The sequence below is a fragment of the Carcharodon carcharias genome, chromosome 9 (genome assembly GCF_017639515.1).
Source record: "Carcharodon carcharias isolate sCarCar2 chromosome 9, sCarCar2.pri, whole genome shotgun sequence".
Taxonomy (NCBI): domain Eukaryota; kingdom Metazoa; phylum Chordata; class Chondrichthyes; order Lamniformes; family Lamnidae; genus Carcharodon; species Carcharodon carcharias.
Genome location: NC_054475.1, coordinates 8,244,408 through 8,264,892, shown reverse-complemented (window position 1 = coordinate 8,264,892; position 20,485 = coordinate 8,244,408). Strand labels below are relative to the sequence as shown.

The following is a 20,485-nucleotide window of genomic DNA, read 5'->3' as shown; positions in this document are numbered from 1 at the left end:
TTTACAATGTGCAAGAACCACATAGACCTGAATTTTCATTATATTTTTAGTTAGTGGGAGTCAATAACATTTTACTGACAATTAGCTCAATTATTTTAAAAATGCCAGTGTCAAAATTGGGGATGGTATACAGAGGAGAGATTGCAGTAGCATTTCAGAGTAAAGGAAAACGACCTGGGGGTGGATTGTTATTGTAAGAGCAGTGGAGGAGGAGCCTACAACAATATCTCCAGTCAGCCTAGGATTGGAAGACATTTTGAGGGAAACAAATTGGAAGGCCAACCCCACAGATGGAGAAAATTTATAATGGTTAGTTTGATGCTGAAATACGTTTTTAAGCTGTGGCAACATTGATTGCTGACTGTGGGGTAAGACTGATCCAGAGCTGTATCTTGGAAGACTATTGTATGCAGCAATATCTCCCAGTGGTGGTAAACATGTGAAATGTGTTGCTAGCTGTTGTAGTGGGCATTGACTCTTTGCACTGGCTTCAAGAGGGAGCTGGGCCAGTTATTTACAGGGGCAGACATTGCATCATATAGACGACACTTGCTCAATGTGGTCTCCTGGATTGGCTTTGATCACCTGAGAGGGTTGAAGAGGAATTTTCCTTGATGATTTTTTCCCTTATTGGCCTTAGTTTTTCTTGTTCTTTTTGCCTCTTGTGGAAGATTACAAGGCTGCAGTTGGGTAGGCGGGTCATAAGGAAGTATTAGTCCTGATGCTCTGCCCGTCAGGATGTGTGTTGGGTTTGGTAGACCAATTGGTCCTTTTCCTGTGCATCAATTTCATTTGTAAATATCATTTATTTGAACAAAAATGGGATAATTTACAGAAAAAAGCAAAAGGACATTTCTTGGACATGTGTGTAACTGAAATTTAAGATGCACAAATTATTTTTGAAGTCTATTGCAATTTCTGACAGAAACTGACCTCTGGCACTTATTGCTCCATCAGCATTGGCAGGTGAATGAGGGGTATCCAATATTCCATTCAGTGTTTTATCCCTCCCAGGGACTAGGTCCAGTGCCTCTGAAAGGAATGTCCATCAGTAGCTGAAAAAAAAAGCAAAACTTCCCTTGTCCGATCTATGGTGCTTATTGTGGCTTTACATTACACTTAACAGTTAACATTGCAGTAGATTTGCCACTTGTTTTGTCCAGAGGCGTTGCTAAGTATGATTTATGCTCACTCTTGGAGCTGTGTTATTGTAATGTCTGGGATAAGTTCACCTGGCCTCTCCAAGTGTACATTCAAGAATACGGTTGAGTCACATTTTGAAAGCACATTTGAAATTCAAGTAGTTAATAGTCTTGAACCACATTACCTCCATTCTAGCCTGCAGTCCCATTTCTGAAATAAAATTCGGGCAACAGAATTTCTTTTTTTTTTATTATTCATTGGAAATCCATTGGCTTCCACTTTGAATTTTAATCAGTAAAACATTAGTTTGTCTGAACCAATGCTGTGATCCGTCTGTCAGCCGCTCTCATGTCATCATCCAGTTTGGGACCCAAGTGTCCTGTAGTGTGGTGAGAAACGTGGGCCAATCCTGACACACCACGGGGCATAATGCCAAGATAAATATCTGGATTGGACGGGGTACTTTTTATTCTCTTCAGCTACTGACAGACCCTGGAATAAAATTCCTGTGCTTTATTGAAAGCTCCTGGATCTCACTTCTTGTAAACAGGAATGTTTGGTTACTGTAAGTCAGTGGTGCCTGAGGAGACTTGCTTCAAACGATCTAACAACTGATATCCTATCCAATTCTATTATTCAACCAATATTATGGCTGCGACAATCTGAATTTATCATGTTCTTGGGTTTGCATATAGAGTACTTTTTGTTAAATTGAGAAGCTTTGTGCAGAGTTTCAGCCCGTAATAGCTTTGTTGAACTTCATTGTGTATTAGAGAAATGGGGTCATGACAATCTTGGCTTTGGATTGTTTGTTGGGGGTGGGGGGAAGGAATTCTCTTGAGCTTCTAGGGAAGAATTGGGATAAGGCATTGTTTAGTGTTTTTTGTTTTCTTCACCATGAACAACAGGAGCTACATTAAAGAGACTGAATGGACCCTAGTTGATTAACCAATGAAAAAGTTAGGAGAGATGATTAAAGCATGGTGGAAGAATAAGGTTTTGAAGGTGAAATGAAAAATGCAAGGCCTGACATGAGGGAGTTCCCAAACACAATAGTAATATGGTTGAGGGCTTTAGGTTTTATCAGAGATGGAAGTGCAGGCTGAGTTGTAGGGGATAGGCTGGTATTTAAGGCTGGAGGACTTGGAGAGATAGGGGCATGGAGGGAGTTATTAAGCCCTAAACTGTTCACTATTGCCCTTTTAGGACAGTAAATACTGCACTTATCTAGCCTACATGTGACTCCACATGTGGAGCAATGTGGATGACTCTTAAGTGCCTTTCTGAAATGTTTAGCTATTAGTTCAGGAAGAAGGCCTACCAGCCATTTTCCAACCAGCTAAAGATAGCATGATGCCCACGCTGAGAACAGATTTTTAAAAAAGATGTAAGAATTTTCAATTCTGCATGTTGGTGGAAATGGATTCAAAGGAGGTTGATGAGTATTGGGCTAGAAGGCAAACTGGACTTGATGCGGATCAGGATGTGGCTTCTTGGGCAAGTTGGAGTTTGTCAAATGGATGCTTAGAGCCTGGTGAGGAGAATGAATCTGACTCTGGACATGTTGGAAGGAGATGATCTTACTTCCAATTACCAAAAAGATAAAAGTGCATCATTGCTGCATTTTTCTTTTGGTAATCAAAGAATTGTTATGGTGTGGAAGGAGGCGATTCGGCCCATCGTGTCTACACTGGCTCTCCGAATGAGGTTTATGACTCGGTGCTATTCTCCTGCCTTTTCCCCGTAACCCTGCACATTGTTTCTATTTAAATAATCATCTAATGCCCTCTTGAATGCCTTGATTGAACCTGCCTCCACCACACTTCCAGGCAGCGCATTCCAGACCCGGATCACTCGCTGTGTGAAGAAGTTATTTCTCACATCACATTTGTCTCTTTTGCAAATCACTTTAAATCTGTGGCCTCTCGTTCTTGACCCTTTTACGAGTCAGAACAGCTTCTCCCTCTCTACTCTGTACAGCCCCTTCATGATTTTGAACACCTCTATCAAATCTCCTCTTGTCAAATCATGGGAGCCACCTTTATTGAATGTGATGAGCTGGCAAAAAGTAAAGAGCATTAAGTTACTAAGTGAGTCAGTCTGACTTGTCTGTGTATTTTATTCTTGTGCAAATGGTAACTATGGCAATTTGAGTAGCATGGGCCCTGCTTTGGTTTGCTGATTATTCAGGTGTCAGAACCGTTAGGCAGCTTCCACTTGAACCCTGAGCACCGAGTTTCCAAATTTTGCTGCTCCCCACGCTTACCTTCGTTTGCTTTCTGTGACCATCCCTTCTGATTAAAATTGAATTACAGATAAATTCAATGATAGAAGAAGATGGGGCATAATATCACTGCAGCTTCTGTTGTTTAAAGGCTGAGACTTTGAGCCTTCGGCCTATTCAGTCAGGTGGATATGAGAACAGAAGTAGGTCATTCATCCCTTCCAGGCTGTTCTGCTACTTGGTTAGATCTTGGCTGGCTTGGATCTTAACACATCTAAATGCATTCCTTCCCTTAATACCATTGCCTAACAAAACTGCATTGACGTTTTCTATTGACCCGCCTCTGCCAGCCTTAACAGTGTTTCTGGGGCAGAGAATTATAGATTTCCACCACCGTGTGTGTGAAGAAGTGTTTTTAGATACCACCCCTGAACAATCTAGCTTTAATTTTAAGGTCATGCTCAAACGTTTTGGACTTTCCCTGTCTGAGGATGTAGTTTCTCTCTACCAATCCCCTTTTAATCATCTAAAACACCTCAAGTTGATAAACTCTTAATCTTCTATATTCAAGGGAATGCAATCTGTCCTCATAATGTAAGTCTTTTAGCCCCGGATACTAGTAAATCTGTGCTGCACCTCTCCAATATATCCTTCTGGAGGTGTGGGGCCAGATGGAACCCATACTGCAGATCGAGTGTGACCAGATGCTGGTGTAACTGTGAGTATCTATGAGAGATGCCATTGGTGTTATCTGAGGAAAGGGTCAGGGCACTGGCCCATCCACCTAGTTGCATTTCTCCCTGTCTTCGAAAACTTGCCAATAACCTATCTTTCCTGCCAAACGTTTGACCACGCCCAGCTCTCAACCTCCATACATTCCTCTGCCTACCGCACTCATCCCCCACCCTAACCACTTTCCATAAAGCACCTCTGGACCTGTCTGTTTTAGATTATGATTGAATTGTTGCATTGCAAAGGACAGTTGCAAGGCTGTGTATCTGTTAAATGTACCAAAGCTCCCACACACTATGTAAATTCTTCTTGTGCTGAGAAGAGTAACAGTAAAATGTTATCATGCCAGGGATGACTCCTTCCCCATCCCCACAGCCCTCCCCCACCCCCCCCACAACTCCCACTTCTCTCTCTTCCTTCTCCACCACTTCCCCCCCACCACCTGCCCACCACCTCTGTGATTTTCTTCAGTAGATGGTTAGTAGGTATAGGACTTTAATATGGGGGTGCATGGGCGGTGTGTATGTGTTCAGTCGAGATAATAATGATTATCATAATTACCAGCTGTAAAACAGACAGTATTTATTTATCAGAAGTCGTACCATAATTGTAATCTTTCTTTACATTTATCAGTCTGTTTACCTTATGATGGGGTATTATTTATAGGTTTCAAACGTTTTGGTTTTAAAAAAAAACCCCATCAGGACTAACAACAACAGCAGCAGAAACAGAAAACGCTGGAAAAGCTCAGCAAGTCTGACAGCATCTGCGGAGAGGGAGACAGTTAATGTTTCCAGTCCGTATGACCCTTGATCAGAGCTATGGAGATGCTTTTACTTTGCTTTTGTTTTTACCCGACAGGATTAAGTTGTTTTTTTTTAAGTAATTGGTCTCTGGATGTAGTTGACATCAGCAAGGCATTCCTGATCCTCCGTCAATAGTTGCAGAGTTGCCAACTCTGGTTAGCTGCACTCCCGGAAGTTTTATCAAAGAAACGTGACTCCGGTCCCCTAATCTCCTAGCATTGGTCAATCCTGCTACTGTCCTTCCTCCCCTTGGCCAATTGGAAACAGAACAGGCAAACTGTCCACCAATCAGCTTTTCCCCACCTCCAACTCATAAATTAAAATGTTCAAAGAAAATTTGAAAAACTATTTTATTTCTTGCCCTTTATTGTGTTGTGGAGATTTGGGGGCAAAATTCCTGGAGGGTTGGCAATCCCCGGTGGCTGCTGGGAGAGAGTGGTGTGGCTTTATTTTGCCAATAAAAAGAGTTAAACAACTTAGTGAGCTTCCTTGAGCGGATTAAGAGCCAACAGTGAGGAAATCACTGTGACCTGTAGGCTGTACCAAGTAAGGATAACACCATTTCTTGAAGGCGAACCACTTTTAATTTTACAACATTCCACCAGCTTTCATGGTCGCAGGTTTGATTTCTTTTCTTTCTATGCCTATCTACCTTTTGTCACTGTGATCTAGAATTTCCCTAAAACAAAATATAAGCAAATGTACACAACTGGTTGTAGGAAAATCCTTTCGCAGCTACGTTACCAGAGTGATTCATTTGTTTAAAAAAAATGGAATGTAATACTGGAGTGCTAAGCTTTCAGCCACTAATTCTGTCATGGAGTAATTTCAAGGACGGTGTGTATACGTGGAGTGAATGTAAATGGGCAAAGGATGTCAAATTTGGCCACCCTGCTTGTAAAATAATAAAGATTTAGTAATTCTTGTGTTTTGAGGGTAAGCACCTGGCCTGCCTCTTCCCACCTTAAAACCATCCAAGCAGAACTGTCTTGATGACCCATCTTTTGATTGGGGATCAAGGTAAGGCGGGGTTAGTGTCTGTGCAGTGAACACGCAAAGCCGAAGAAAAGAAAGGTAAGCAGAAATGGGAGTGAGGCTTCACTGAGGAGAACGTGTGGGGTTGGGGGTGTGTGGGTGGTGGTGGTAGATGTTGGGAAAGTAAAAAGTTGGCTTCCTAGCTCTTTGCCACTCAAAACAGTGTGTGTGCACCTTGTGATGATTGTGTACTGTAAACAATGCAAGAGAAATGAAACAAAGGAGGCACAGTTAAAATTGTCTGACTCTGATGTAAGACTAGATTTGAAATTGACGTTTGATTGAGGTACCGACTGAGATAGTTGCCAGTACAATGCTGCCCCAATTTTTCATCAGGTGCATGACTAACAGCAAACTGTGTTGCTTCCAGTTATTTACAGATGGAATCACAAACAAACTGGTTGGCTGCTACATGGAGAACAGAATGGAGGATGTCGTCTTGGTGAGAGTTTATGGCAACAAGACTGAGCTGTTTGTGGATCGGGACAATGAACTGAAGAGTTTCCAGGTCCTCCATGCTAATGGTTGTGCTCCAAAGCTCTATTGTACGTTTCAGAATGGTCTCTGTTATGAGTTCATGCATGGAATGGCACTTGGCCCACAGCATGTTCGGGAACCAACTCTGTTCAGGTACGAACATTTACTCAACGTGTTGCCTCAGTACTATTGTTAGCGCTGTGTGGACTACACAAAGAACTGTTGCCCTTTCATTTCTGCCACCTTGAATCTGATCCTGACCTGTCAATATGACCAGCTCCTCTACTTTTTAATGAGGAACTGCATGGTGGAAATGTTGACATGCGTTTGGACAGACTCGATAGAGCCTCACAAAAAGAACAAATTGTGTTTGACTGTAATCGCTATTTGTTGATAAACTGGACAGGTTGGGAGGTGACAAGAGGAAAGAACAGTCACCTTTTTTGGAAGGCAAGTAAGAGGCCATTCTAATGAAGTCCTTAGTTGAGAATCCTTAGATGAGAAACATGTCATTCTAAGGTAAAACTTTATTCTCAAACTGTCACTTTCAACCTAATTTCTTAAAAGCACAAAGATGTGGGCATATTTTCTTACTCCTGATGACCATGCCTTGTAAGGATCGGGATGATTTCTAAGTAGCACCACTTAAAAGAATTTTTAAAAAGTATAAATCATTGATGAGATGTGGGCTTCGCTGGCTGGGCCAGCATTTTTTGCCCATCCCTAATTACCCTTGAGAAGGTGGTGGTGAGCTGCTTTCTTGAACCACTGCAGGCCCTGTGGTGTAGCTACACCCACAGTGCTGTTAAGGAGGGAGTTCCAGGATTTTGACCCAGCGACAGTGAAGGAACGGCGATACATTTCCAAGTCAGGATGGTGAGTGGCTTGGAGGGGAACTTCTGGGTGGTGGTGGTGTTCCCCTGTATCTGCTGCCCTTGTCCTTCTGGATGATTGAGATCGTGGGTTTGGAAGGTGCTGCCTAAGGAGCCTTGGTAAGTTTCTGCAGTACATGACGGTACACACTGCTGCCACTGTTCGTCAGTGATGGAGGGAGTGAATGTTTGTGGAAGGGGTGCCAATCAAGCGGGCTGCTTTGTCTTCAGTGGTGTTGAGCTTCTTGAGTGTTGTTGGAATTGCACTCTTCCAGGCAAGTGGAGAGTATTCTGACTCCTGACACTCCACACTCCTGACTTGTGCCTTGTAGATGGCAGACAGGCTTTGGGGAGTCAGAAGGTGACCTACTCGTCACGCTATTCCTAGCCTCTGACCTGCTCTTGTAGCCACCGTATTTATATGGCTAGTTTAGTTAAGCTTCTGGTCAATGGTAACCCCCAGGATGTTGATGGTGGAGGACTCAATGATGATAATGTAATTGAATGTCAAGAGGCAATGGTTGGAGATGGTCATTGCCTGGCACTTGTATGGCATTTTTTGGCATGAATAATACTTTTCACTTGTCAGCTTAAACCTGGATATTGTCCAAGTCTTGCTGTATTTGGAAAAGGACTGCTTCAGTATCTGAGGAGTCGCAAAGATGCTGAACATTGTGCAATCGTCAGCGAACATCCCCACTTCTGACCTTATGATGGAAGGAAGGTCATTGATGAAGCAGCTGAAGATGAAAGCAAAATACAGCAGGTGCTAGCAGTCTGAAATAAAAACAGAAAATGCTGGAAAAACTCAGCGGGTCTGACAGCATCAGTGGAGAGAGAAACAGAGTTAAAGTTTTGAGTCCATATGACTCTCCTTCAGAGCTAAATAGAGGTTGAAATGTGATTAAATTTAAACTGTTTAAGGGGATGGGGCAGGTGAAGTTGGATGGAAGATCAGTGATAGGTGGGGGCTAAGGAGAGGTTGACAAAGACGTCATGGACAAAAAGACAAAGGGAGTGTTAATGGTAGTGGTAAGGGTTGAAGAAGGTGCTGATAGTGGCATAAAGGTAAGAAAGCAGAATGTGTTAATAGCTGATCAAGGGTCTGCACTCTTGTGAAAGAACAACATGGAACAAGTAACAGATGGTCCTATTGATGGTGGGGTGGGGAGAGGACATTGGTTGGGGAACAAAGGATAGAAAAAAATAAAAATGGCGATTAAAAAAGGGGATAAAACAACGAATGAAAATAAGTAGATTAAAAAAAATTGAAAAGGGGTTAAAAAAGGGGTGAAGATAAACGAAAGAGTTCATGATCTGAAGTTGTTGAACTCAATATTCAGTCAGGAAGGCTGTAAAGTGCCTAGTCGGAAGATGAGGTGCTGTTCTTCCAGTTTGCGTTGGGCTTCACTGGAACATTGCAGCAGGCCAAGGACGGACATGTGGGCATGACAGCAGGGTGGTGTGTTGAAGTGGCAAGTGATAGGAAGGCCTGGGTCATGCTTGCGGACAGACCAAAGGTGTACTGCAAAGCAGTCACCCAGTCTGTTTTTAGCTTCCCCGATATAGAGGAGACTGCATTGGGAGCAGCGAATGCAGTAGACCAAATTGAAGGCGGTGCAGGTGAACCGCTGCTTCATCTGAAAGGAGTGTTTGGACCCTTGGATGGTGAGGAGGGAGGAGGTAAAGGGACAAGTGTTGGATTGCGATTGCATAGGAAGATGCTGTGGGAAGGGGATGAGGTGATGGACCAGGGTGTCCCGGAGGGAATGGTCCCTATGGAATGCTGACAGATGGGTGAAGGGAAGATGTATTTGGTGGTAACATCATGCTGGAGATGGCTGAAATGGCGGAGGATAGTCCTTTGAATGCGGAGGCTGGTGGGATGAAAGGTGACGACAAGGGGGACCCTATCATGGCTCTGGGAGAGAGGAAAGGTGAGGGTAGAGGTGCGGGAGATGGGTCGGACATGGTTGAGAGCTCTGTCAACCACAGTGAGTGGGAAACCTCGGTTAAGGAAGAAGAAAGACGTTGTGGAATAGAGCTTTAGTCAGCTAAAATGTCTAATCTAAAAGTGATTATATTGCAGTAAGGAATGATGTAAACTAATCAAGCAGTGTAAACTAATCACGTGGAGTATCTTTGAAAAGTTTGTGGCTACAACTGCTTCCTGTTATGTGCTGGACGAAACAATGGTGCCCTGATTAAATCTGCTAATATGGTAATTTAAGTAATATTTATCTAACATAGATGTAGTTAAACTGTCTCCTGTCTTACTGTGAAATGTATCATCTGCCTGTAAATGTATTACTGTGTTCGCCCTATGTATGTGCTAACCACGTAAGTTTCAAGGTACTGGTGGATAAGGATAACAGGAGTCCTCGGGTTAAGGTGCTTAACTGGGGGAAGGCTAATTATAACAATATTAGGCAGGAAATGAGGAATCTAGACTGGAGGTGGATGTTTGAGGGCAAGTCAACAACTGACATGTGGGGGGATTTCAAACATCAGTTGATAAGAATTCAGGACCGGTATGTTCCTGCTAGGATGAAGGATAAGCATGGCAAGTTTCAGGAACCTTGGATAACGAAGGATATTGTGAGATTAGTCAAAAAGAAAAGGGAAGCATTCAAAAGGGCTGGAAGGCTGGGAACAGATGGAGCCCATAGAGAATATAAAGAAAGTAGGAAGAAACTTAAGCCAAGAGTCAGGAGGGCTAAAAGGGGTCATGAAAAGTCACTGGCGACCAGGATTAAGGAAAATCCCAAGGCCTTTTATACATATGTAAAAAGCAAGAGGGTAGCCAGGGAAAGGGTAGGTCTACTCAGGGACAGAGGTGGGAATCTGTGTGTGGAGCCAGAAGAAATGGGAGAGATACTAAATGAATACTTCTCATCAGTATTCACCAAAGAGAAGGACTTAGCAGTTGATTTGTCTAGGGAAGAGTGTGGAGATAGCCTGGATCATGTTGAGTTCAAAAAGAAGAGGTGTTAAGCGTCTTGAAGAATATTAAGGTGGATAAGTCCCCAGGGCCGGATGGGATCCACCCCAGAGTACTGAGGGAGGCAAGGGAGGAGATTGCTGGGGCCTTGACAGAAATCTTTGTATCCTCACTGGCTACGGGTGAGGTCCCAGAGGACTGGAGGATGGCCAATGTTGTTCCATTGTTTAAGAAGGGTAGCAGGGATAATCCAGGAAATTACAGGCTGGTGAGCCTTACGTTAGTGGTAGGGAGATTATTGGAGAAGATTCTTCGTGACAGGATTTATTACCATTTGGAAGCAAATGGGCGTATTAGTGAGAGGCAGCATGGTTTTGTGAAGGGGAGGTTGTGTCTCACTAACTTGATTGAGTTTTTCGAGGAAGTGATAAAGATGTTCGATGATGGAAGAGCAGTGGATGTTATATACATGGATTTCAGTAAGGCCTTTGACAAGGTCCCTCGTGGCAGACTGGTACAGAAGGTAAAGTCGCATGGGATCAGAGGTGAGCTGGCAAGATGGATACAGAATTGGCTTGGTCATAGAAGACAGAGGGTAGCAGTGGAAGCGTGCTTTTCTGAATGGAGAGCTGTGACTAGTGGAGTTCCGCAGGGATCAGTGCTGGGATCTTTGTTGTTTGTAGTAAACATAAATGATTTGGAGGAAAATGTAACTGGGCTAATTAGTAAGCTTGCAGATGACACTAAGGTTGGAGGAGTTGCAGATAGTGAAGAGGATTGTGAAAGGATACAACGGGATAGAGATCAGTTGGAGACTTGGGCAGAGAAATGGCAAATGGAGTTTAATTCGGACAAATGCGAGGTAATGCATTTTGGAAGGTCTAATACAGGCAGGAATTATACAGTAAATGGCAGAACCCTTAAGTGCATCAATGGGCAGAGGGATCTGGGTGTACAGGTCCACAGGTCACTGAAAGTGGCAACGCAGGTGGATAAGGCAGTCAGGAAGGCATATGGCATGCTTGCCTTCATTGGCAGGGGTATTGAGTATAAATGCTGGGAAGTCATGCTGCAGCTGTATAGAACCTTGGTTAGGCCACACTTGGAATATTGTGTGCAATTCTGGTCACCACATTACCAGAAGGATATGGAGGAGTTGGAGAGGGTGCAGAGGAGGTTTACCAGGATGCTGCCTGGTCTGGAGGTTATTAGCTATGAGGAGAGGTTGGAGAAACTCGGATTGTTCTCACTAGAGCGACGGAGATTGAGGGGCGACTTGATAGAAGTTTACAAAACTGAGTGGCATGGACAGAGCAGATAGTCAGAAGCTTTTTCCCAGGGTGGAAGAGTCAATTATTAGAGGACATAGATTTAAGGTGAGAGGAGAAAACCAAAGAGGAGATGTGCAGGGCAAGTCTTTTACGCAGAGGGTAGTGAGTGTCAGGAATTTGTGGTGGAAGCAGGTACGATAGTGGTGCTTAAGAGGCAGCTTGACAAATACATGAATAGGATGGGAATAGAGGGATATGGACCCCGGAAGTGCAACATGTTTTAGTTGACAATATGATCGGCGCAGGCTTGGAGGGCCAAAGGGCCTGTTCCTGTGCTGTACTTTTCTTTGTTTCCTTGTATGACATAACTGTGATTTCCTGATGTACAGACCTTATATGGTATGAACTTCCTGTTATGAGCTGTATAAACATCGCTGGATTCTCTGTTTGGGGGGGGTAGGCTGACTAGGAACCACATGTGGTGCCCTGAGCAGCCTACATGCCTAAATAAGTATAGTTTTGCTTCTAACAAGTCAGCATTCTCGTAGTTGTGTCGCGATTCGACAATGTCAGAAGCGCCGTTTTGGAAAGTGGCATCATCGGAACAGATGCGACGGAGGTGAAGGAACTGAGAGAATGGGATGGAGTCCTTACAGGAAGTGGGATGTGAGGAGCTGTAGTTGAGGTAGCTGTCGGTAGGCTTGTAATGGATATTGGTGGACAGTCTACCACCAGAAATGGAGACAGAGAGGTCAAGGAAGGGAAGGGAAGTGTCAGAGATGGACCACGTGAAGGTGAGAGGGGGATGGGAATTGGAAGCAAAATTGGTAAACTTTTCCTGGTCCAGACAAGAACATGAAGCAGCACCAAAACAGTCATCCATGTACTAAAAAAGTGTTGTGGGAGGGGGTCTGAGTAGGACTGAACAAGGAATATTCCACATACCCCATAAAGAGACAGACTTAATTGGGACCCATACTGATACCCATCGCCACAACTTTTATTTGGAGGCAACCAGACAAGTTTAAGGAGGAATTGTTCAGTGAGAGATCAAGTTCAGCCAGACGGAGGAGAATGGGGGTGGATGGGGACTATTCGGGCCTCTGTTCAAGGTAGAAGCGGAGAGCCCTCAGATCATCCCGGTGGGGGCTGGAGGTGTAGAGGGATTGGACGTCCATGTTGAAGAGGAGGCAGTTAGGGCCAGGGTACTGGAAATTGTTGACATGACTTAGAACATCAGAGGAATCGCTGCTGTAGGTAGGAAGAGACTGGACAAGGGGAGAGAGAATGGAGTCAAGACAGGAATAAATGCGTTCCATGGGGCAGAAATAGGCTGACATGATGGGTTTACCGGGACAGTCCTGTTTGTGGATTTAGGGAAGGAGGTAAAAGCGGTTGGGAGACTAAGGTTAGAAGGTGTGAAAGGAAGATCTCCAGAGGAGATGAGGTCAGTGACAGTCCTGGAAGGAATGACTTGATGTTTGGTGATGGGGTCGTGGTCTAGAGGGAGGTCGGAAGAAGTGCCTGAGAGTTGACGCTCAGCCTCTGTGAGGTAGTGGTAAGTACACCAGATGCCAACAGCACCAGCCTTGTCGGCAGGTTTGATAACAAAGTCAGGGTTGGACCTGAGAGAACGGAGTGCAGCAAGTTCAGAAGGAGACAGGTTAGAGTGAGTGAGGAGCAGAGAAATTGAGATGACCAATGTCACGCCGACAGTTCTCAATGAAAAGGTCAAGAGCAGGTAAGAGGCCAGAGGGAGGGACTCAGGTGGAGGGAGAATATTGGAGGCGGGTGAAATGATCCGTTGAATGAAGTCAGCATGAAGATGAAGGTGGCGGAAGAAGAGTTCAGCATCTTGCTGAGCCCAAAATTCATTGAGGTGAGGGCATAAGGGGATGGAATTGAGTCTTTTGCTGAGTACAGAACATTCAGTATCAGAGAGGGGAATGTCAGAGGGTATGGTGAATGCATGGCGAGGCCTGGGATTAGAAGAAGTGATAGGATCAGAGGGACAGGAAGGGGTGGAGGGTCCTGAATGGGCATTGGTATCAATAAGTTGTTGGAGCTTGCATTCCTTAACACCTGAAAGGAAGATAAAAAGTTTCTTGCTGAAAATGAAGATGGTTGGTCACTACCTTGAGGAACTCCTCCAGTGATGGCCTGGAGCTAAGATGATTGACCTCCAACAACCACACCCATCTTCTTTGGTGCTAGGTATGATTCCAACCAGAGAAAAGTTTCTCTCCTGATTCCCATTGACTCCAGTTTTGCTGCATCTTCTTGATGCCACACTCGGTCAAATGCAGCCTTGATGTCAAGGGCAGTCACTCTCACCTCACCTCCGGAGTTCGGCTCTTTTGTCCTTGTTTGAACCAAGGCTGTAATGAGATCAGAAGCTGAATAGTCCTGGTGGAACCCAACCTGAGTGTCAGTGGGCAGGTTATTGCTAAGCAAGTGCCTCTTGATAGCACTGTTGATGACCCCTTCCATCACTTTACTGGTGATCAGGAGTAGACAGTAATTAGCCGGGTTGGATTTGTTCAGCTTTTTGTGTACAGGACTTACATGGGCAATTTCCAACATAGCTGGGTAGATGCCTGTGGTGTAGCTGTAGTGGAACAACTTGGCTAGGGGTGTGGCAAATTCTGGAGCACAAGTGTTCAGTACTATTGCTGGAATATTTTCAGGGCCCGCAGCCTTTGCAGTATCCAGTGCCTTCAGCTGTTTCTTGATGTCATATGTAGTGAATTGAATAACCTGAAGACTGGCATCTGTGATGCTGGGGACCTCTGGAGAAGGCTGAGATTGATAGCCCACTCGGCACTTCTGGCTGAAGATTGTAGCAAATACTTCAGTCTCACCTTCTGCACTGATGTGCTGGGCTCCTCCATCACTGAGGACAGGGATTTTTGTGGAGCCTCCACCCCCAGTGAGTTGTTTAATTGCCCACCACTATTTACGACTGGATGTAACAGGATTGCAGAGCTTACATTTAAACCATTGGTTGTAGAATCACTTGGCTCTGTCTTTCACTTGCTGCTTATGCTGCTTGGCACACAAGTAGTCCCGTATTATGAGCTTCACCAGGTTGACACCTCATTTTTTAGGTATGCCTGCTGCTGCTCCTGGCATGACCTCCTGCACTCTTCATTGACCCAGAGCTAGTTCAAGTCCCGAGTGGCATTACTGATTATGGCCACCAAATTTAATTAGATTTTAGAAGATCGATTAAGGGGTGATTTTGTTTATAATTTGTATTTCCTTTCCCAACTCTCTGTGCTTCAGTTTGGAGTCCTTGCCCACTAGTACTGTATATCAGACACATGTATGACTTTCCAACCATTAACTTAAAATGGTCAGAAATTTGAGGAGTACACCTGGATTTCTGATTGTTTTGCTTCGGACATGCATCCCCATTGGAAGCGCAAAGTCCATCAAAGGTCTCATTTTTAAGGAATGTTCCAGTCTTCTGTCTCTTTCCCAAAATGCATGACCTCCTATTTCTATACTGATGCCCCGTTTGTTTCACAAGCATGTTAATGTTCTATATTCTTGGTGATTCCCAATATGGTATCATCAGCAAGCCTATAAACTGTACTGATCTTAGGCCTTTTTTTAGTACCAGTCCATTTGACATAGGGTTGCACCCAGGGAATCAAAATCAAATATGCGAGGTGGGATTAGAGGCCTAAAACACACAGACATAATTCAGTTGCCATTCTGAAGTCATGCATTCTGTCCTTTATATAACTAAGACTATTTACAGTTAAGGAGCAAAACACATGGTAATTTGGGAAGCAGTCGAGTTAGTTACTGCATAGGAGGCTCTCTGCCATCTGGCCTGAGGAGCTGATAACCACAAAAGCCACTAGAGCACTGGGTGGAGGGTTTAATTACAGTGTGACTGTTTACCTAGGCAGCTTCCATTGTAAAAGTCGGTCTAGGCATTTAGAGTGCAAATTGTTGACAAGAAGTTGATTCAGCCATGACGTTTTCATCATTATGTTTACAAATCTATATCAAAGTTGTTGTGACACTAACACTGGGGTGGCCCGTCAGCTGTTACCAATCTGAGCTACGACAGCTCTCTGCCTGCTTCCCAGCAGCTCAGTTGGGAGGGCGTTAGACTGAAGATCTAAAGGTCCCTGGTTCAATCCTGGGTTTTGGCAGAGAATCTCGGCTTTCCCTTCTTAGCATGGGTGCATGTTCTCTCAACCGATTTCTTGTTCAGGCACTTATCAAATTGTGGACAGTCTTTTTTCTTTAGTGGGGTTTGATGCTGGTGGTGGCAGTGGTAATGGAAGCTGCAGAGAAACCCAGAGGTAATGGTTCCTCTGGATAATGAAATTGTAATTCCTTAGATTGTAGGGCACATGAATGTGATTGTTACCAGGCAACTAGAATGGAGAGAGGTAAGCGTGCGTGTGTGCGATTGTGCATGTTATTGTCCCGGGAGGTGCTGGGTGTTCACAGATATCATTAACATTGGACTATTCTGCAGAGAAGTTAAAGATCTCGACTGGGTCTAATTCCTTATTTCCGTAATTGATTTGATGGTCACCTTTTTTTGCAGTCAGCAGGATATCTACCTTTTGAAGAATGCCACAGGAGTACATTTTACTATCTCTTCAAATCTAACCAAGAAACATAAGTTTGGTTGCCCAATAAGGTGTCTGCCAATGTAGACACATTTCTTCGTTTGCCTTCAGACTACAGGAGCCAAGGGGACTATAAGCTTCCTGCTGCTTGTCCAGCCTGGGCCATCATGACTTTAGCAAAGAGAGATACCTTTTGTGTGAGGCTGATTTCTTGTTTACAGTACTGGATGTCTATACTCATTTTGCCACATTTTCCTCAATAGTTTGAGTCTGGACTATTCGCATACTGAAGGAAGGTTTTGCATTGCACACATAGGAGTTGTATATGTTTGACCACATGTCTTTTGTGCCATAGATTTAACCTGCATTGGGACTCCTCTTATTGAGAAACAATATGGGTTATCTGTTGGCTGCGCAGTATAATGGGTGTGGCAGTGTGTTCATTGCCATAACCTCTTGGAAAGCACATATTAAACAAAGGAAACTCAGATTGCAAGTTGAACTTCATGAACAAGATTTGGCTTCCCTTAGAATTTAGTTTCACTGATTTGTTATGATGTCCTCCAAAAGCATCGGGTCAATTATTACACTCGTTTCTCCAGAATGAAATGTTCTTTGCACTGCAGTCAACCATTGACTTCTTAACACCCGTGATCAGTTCTCCTCCACCCCCACCACCACCTTCAAAGGAATGAAATATAGAACTTGCTTGCCCTCCGTTGACTGATTCAATCCTGGCATGTCTGAGCTTCTCAAAGCAAATGAGGGAAGAAATAAAGTTTTTGGGAGGAAATTTCTTTCAAAGGCAGACCCAATTCTTGGAACAATAGAGTGGCATCTGAGCTCTCAGCTCCGCTTCATTATATTGCATCTGGGTAAGTAAATGCCCACCTTTTTTGGATCACAGATTTCCCTTCCCCCCCCCCCCCCCCCCCCCCCCGATTGGAATTTGCAAGTGGCATCTGCAGTCATAGGAACATAGGACTTACTAGGAGTTGACCATTCAGCCCTTCGAGCCTGCTCCCAGTCTTTATGCTGCTTCTCGCTCCCTCCTTTGTCGTCCTGTCATTTTACAAACTTCTTCTGGACAGGAGGAGGATAACAAAGAGATGTAGTTAAATATACTTCTGTGATATTCCCAGCAGTCCACAGGCATGCCTTGTGATCTTGTGGTATAGCCTTTACTGATTATTTTCCTTACTGCTTCCAAGGCTTGGGTTCCAAACTCTGGACATATCCCTGGAGGTATCATTCACAAGATCTGCTGCCTTCAATTACTTTGGGTACACTTTTCAAATCTGTTTTCACACTTTCACGTATCAAACGTTACATTTTTAGAGGCTGCCGTAATCATGGTTTCATCCAAACGGGTTGAGTCTCCTGTAGAGAGAATATGCAAACTGATGCTGCACATACCTTGTAGATCATCTTTCCAAAACTGCCTGTGTGCTTTGGCAACAATCTTATTTTCATCACTTAGTGTAATCATTCAAGCAACAGCAAGTCAGAATGTTTAAGACAGGGTGTTGTATTTGGAGAATTTCCTTTTGAAATGCAGCCATTTTGAATGTGGTATCCATCTTTCTATTCAATTTTTGGGTTGAGCTCGGGATGAAGGTGTCTGTGCTGAATTACTTATTTTTGACAGATGAGATACAGTGTGTGCTTGCCCTGCATTTCGGTTTCAATAACTGGAAAGCTTTTGAGACGGTCTCTTTCTCCAATGCAGTTCGTGGCTTTTGTTTTTTGAGGAACCTTGAAGTAGAATTTGTTTCCGGTCTACATTAACAAAGAAGCATCACATTCCCCTTAGTAGCTTTGGATGCCATTGCATTATTTGAGGTTCTAGTAAAAACATCTGTTAAGCTCAATGCTACACAATAGAGTAGCATCTGAGCACTCAGCTTCACCCCATTATATTGCATCTGGATAAGTAAATGCCCACCTTTTTTGGATCTCAGATTTCTCTCCCCCCCACCCTGAATGGTAATGAGGGGATTGGAATTTGCAAGTAGCACCTGCAACTCTGCAGTCATAGGAACATAGGACTTACTAGGAGTAGACCATTCAGCCCTTCGAGCCTGCTCCCAGTCTCTATGCTGCTTCTCGCTCCCTCCTTTGTCATCCTGTCATTTTTCAATCTTGATAACATTGTCGTGACTACTTCCATCACTTTGCTGATGATCAAGAGCTGGTTGATGGGTGGTAATTGACAGTGCCGGATTTGTCCTGCACAAAAAGCAAGGCAAATCCAATACTGTCAATTACCGCCCATCGGCAAGGTGATGGAAGTAGTCACGACAATGTTATCAAGCAGCACTGGCACAGCATTAACCTGTTCACAAGTGCTCAGTTTGGGTTCCATCAGGGCCACTTGGCTCCTGACCTCATTATGCTCTTGGTCCAAACAAGGACAAAGGAACTGAACTCGAGGTGAAGTGAGTGACTTTGTCATCAATGACCTTCATATGGTCAGAAGTGGGATGTTCGTTGATGATTGCACAGTGTTCAGTACCATTTGCAGCTTCTCAGATACTGAAACAATCTCTGCCAATATACAGCAAGACCTGGATAACATTCAGGCATGGACTGATGTGTGGCATGAATGTTACTTGCCACCTAAGTGCCAGGCAATGACCATCTCTGATGAGAGAGAATCTAACCATCTCCCCATGACATTCAATGTCATTACAATTGCTGAATCCCCCTCCCACCATCAACATCCTGGGGATTGCCTTTGACCAGCCTTTATAAATACTGTGGGAACAAGAGCAGGTCAGAGGCTGGGGATTCTTCAGTGAGTAACTCACCTCTTGACTCCCCAAAGCCTGTCCACCATCTAAAGACACAAGTCAGGAGTGTGATGGAATGCTCTGGATGATCAACAACACTCAAGAAGCTCGACACCATCCAAGATGAAGCAACCCATTTGATTGGAACCCATCCACCACCGTAAACATTCATTCCCTCCATCGCTGATGCACAGTGGTAGCAGTGTGCACCATCTACAAGATGCACTGCAGGAACTCGCCCAGGTTCCTTTGACAGCAACGTCCAAACCCATGACCTCTACCACCTAAGAAGGACAAGGGCAGCAGAAGAATGAGGACATCACCTGCTGCAATTTCCCTTCCAAGCAACTCAATCACCCTGACTTGAACTATTTTGCCATTCCTTCACTGTCACTGGGTCAAAATCCTGGAACATAGAAACGTAGAAACTAGGAGTCGGAGTAGGCCATTTGGCCCTTCGAGCCTACTCCGCCATTCAATATGATCAAGGCTGATCCTCTTTCTTAACGCCATATTCCCGCTTTCTCTCCGTACCTCTTGATGCCCCTAATATCAAAAAATTTATCAATTTTTTTCTTGAATATACTCGGTGACCTGGCCTCTACAGCCTTCTGTGGTAGAGAATTCCACTGGTTGACCACCCTTGGAGTGAAGAAACTTTTTCTCATCTCAGTCCTAAATAGCCTGCCCCATATCCTGAGATTGTGGCCCCTGGTTCTAGACTCCTCAGCGAGGGGAAACATCCTCCCTGCATCTAGTCTGTCTATCTCTGATAGAATTTTATATGTTTCAATCAGGTCCCCTCTCATTCTTCTAAACTCTAGTGAATACAGGCCCAGTCGAACCAATATGTTCCTCACATGTCTTGAGCCTCATACGACAGTCCTGCCATCCCCAGGGTCAGCCTAATGAGCCTTTGCTTGCACTCCCTCTATGGCAAGTATATCTTTTTCTTGAGTAGGGAGACCAAAACTGCATGCAGTACTCCAGGTGTGGTCTCACCAAGGTCCTGTATAACTCAGTAAGACATCCCTACTTCTGAACTCAAATCCTCTTGCAATGAAGGCCAAAATACCAATTGCCTTCCTAATTGCTTGATGCACCTGCCTATTTTCTTTCATTGACTGGTGTACAAGGACACCCAGATCCCTTTGTACATCCACATTTCCCAATATATCACCATTGAAATAATACTTTGCCTTTCTGTTTTTCATACCATAGTGTATAACTTCACATTTATCCGTGTTATACTGCATCTGCCATGCGTTTGCCCACACACACAACTTGCCTAAATCGCCCTGAAGCCTCCTTGCATCCTCCTCTCAAACTCTCAACCCCACCCAGTTTTTTGTGTCATCAGCAAACTTGGAAATATTGCATTTGGCTCCTTCCATCCAAGTCATTTATATACATCGTGAATAGCTGGGGCCCAAGCACTGATCCCTGCAATACCCCACTAGATACCACCTGTCACCCAGAAAAACACCCATTTATTCACACTCTGTTTCTGGTCTGGCAACCAAGTCCATGCCAGTATGTTACCCCCAATCCCATGTGCTTTAATTTTGCACATTAGCCTCTTCTGTGGGACCTT

General features: G+C 44.2%; 1 protein-coding gene across 3 annotated transcripts in view; it reads left to right on the top strand.

Moving 5' to 3' along the window:
• LOC121282038 (ethanolamine kinase 1-like) overlaps positions 1-20,485 on the top strand; it is a 155,024-nt gene that overhangs the window by 95,648 nt on the left and 38,891 nt on the right. For all 3 annotated transcript variants that reach the window (XM_041195397.1, XM_041195396.1, XM_041195398.1), the window contains one exon: positions 6,311-6,570. In XM_041195397.1, coding sequence (XP_041051331.1) covers positions 6,311-6,570 — 260 coding nt within the window. The remainder of the gene's footprint in view (positions 1-6,310; positions 6,571-20,485) is intronic.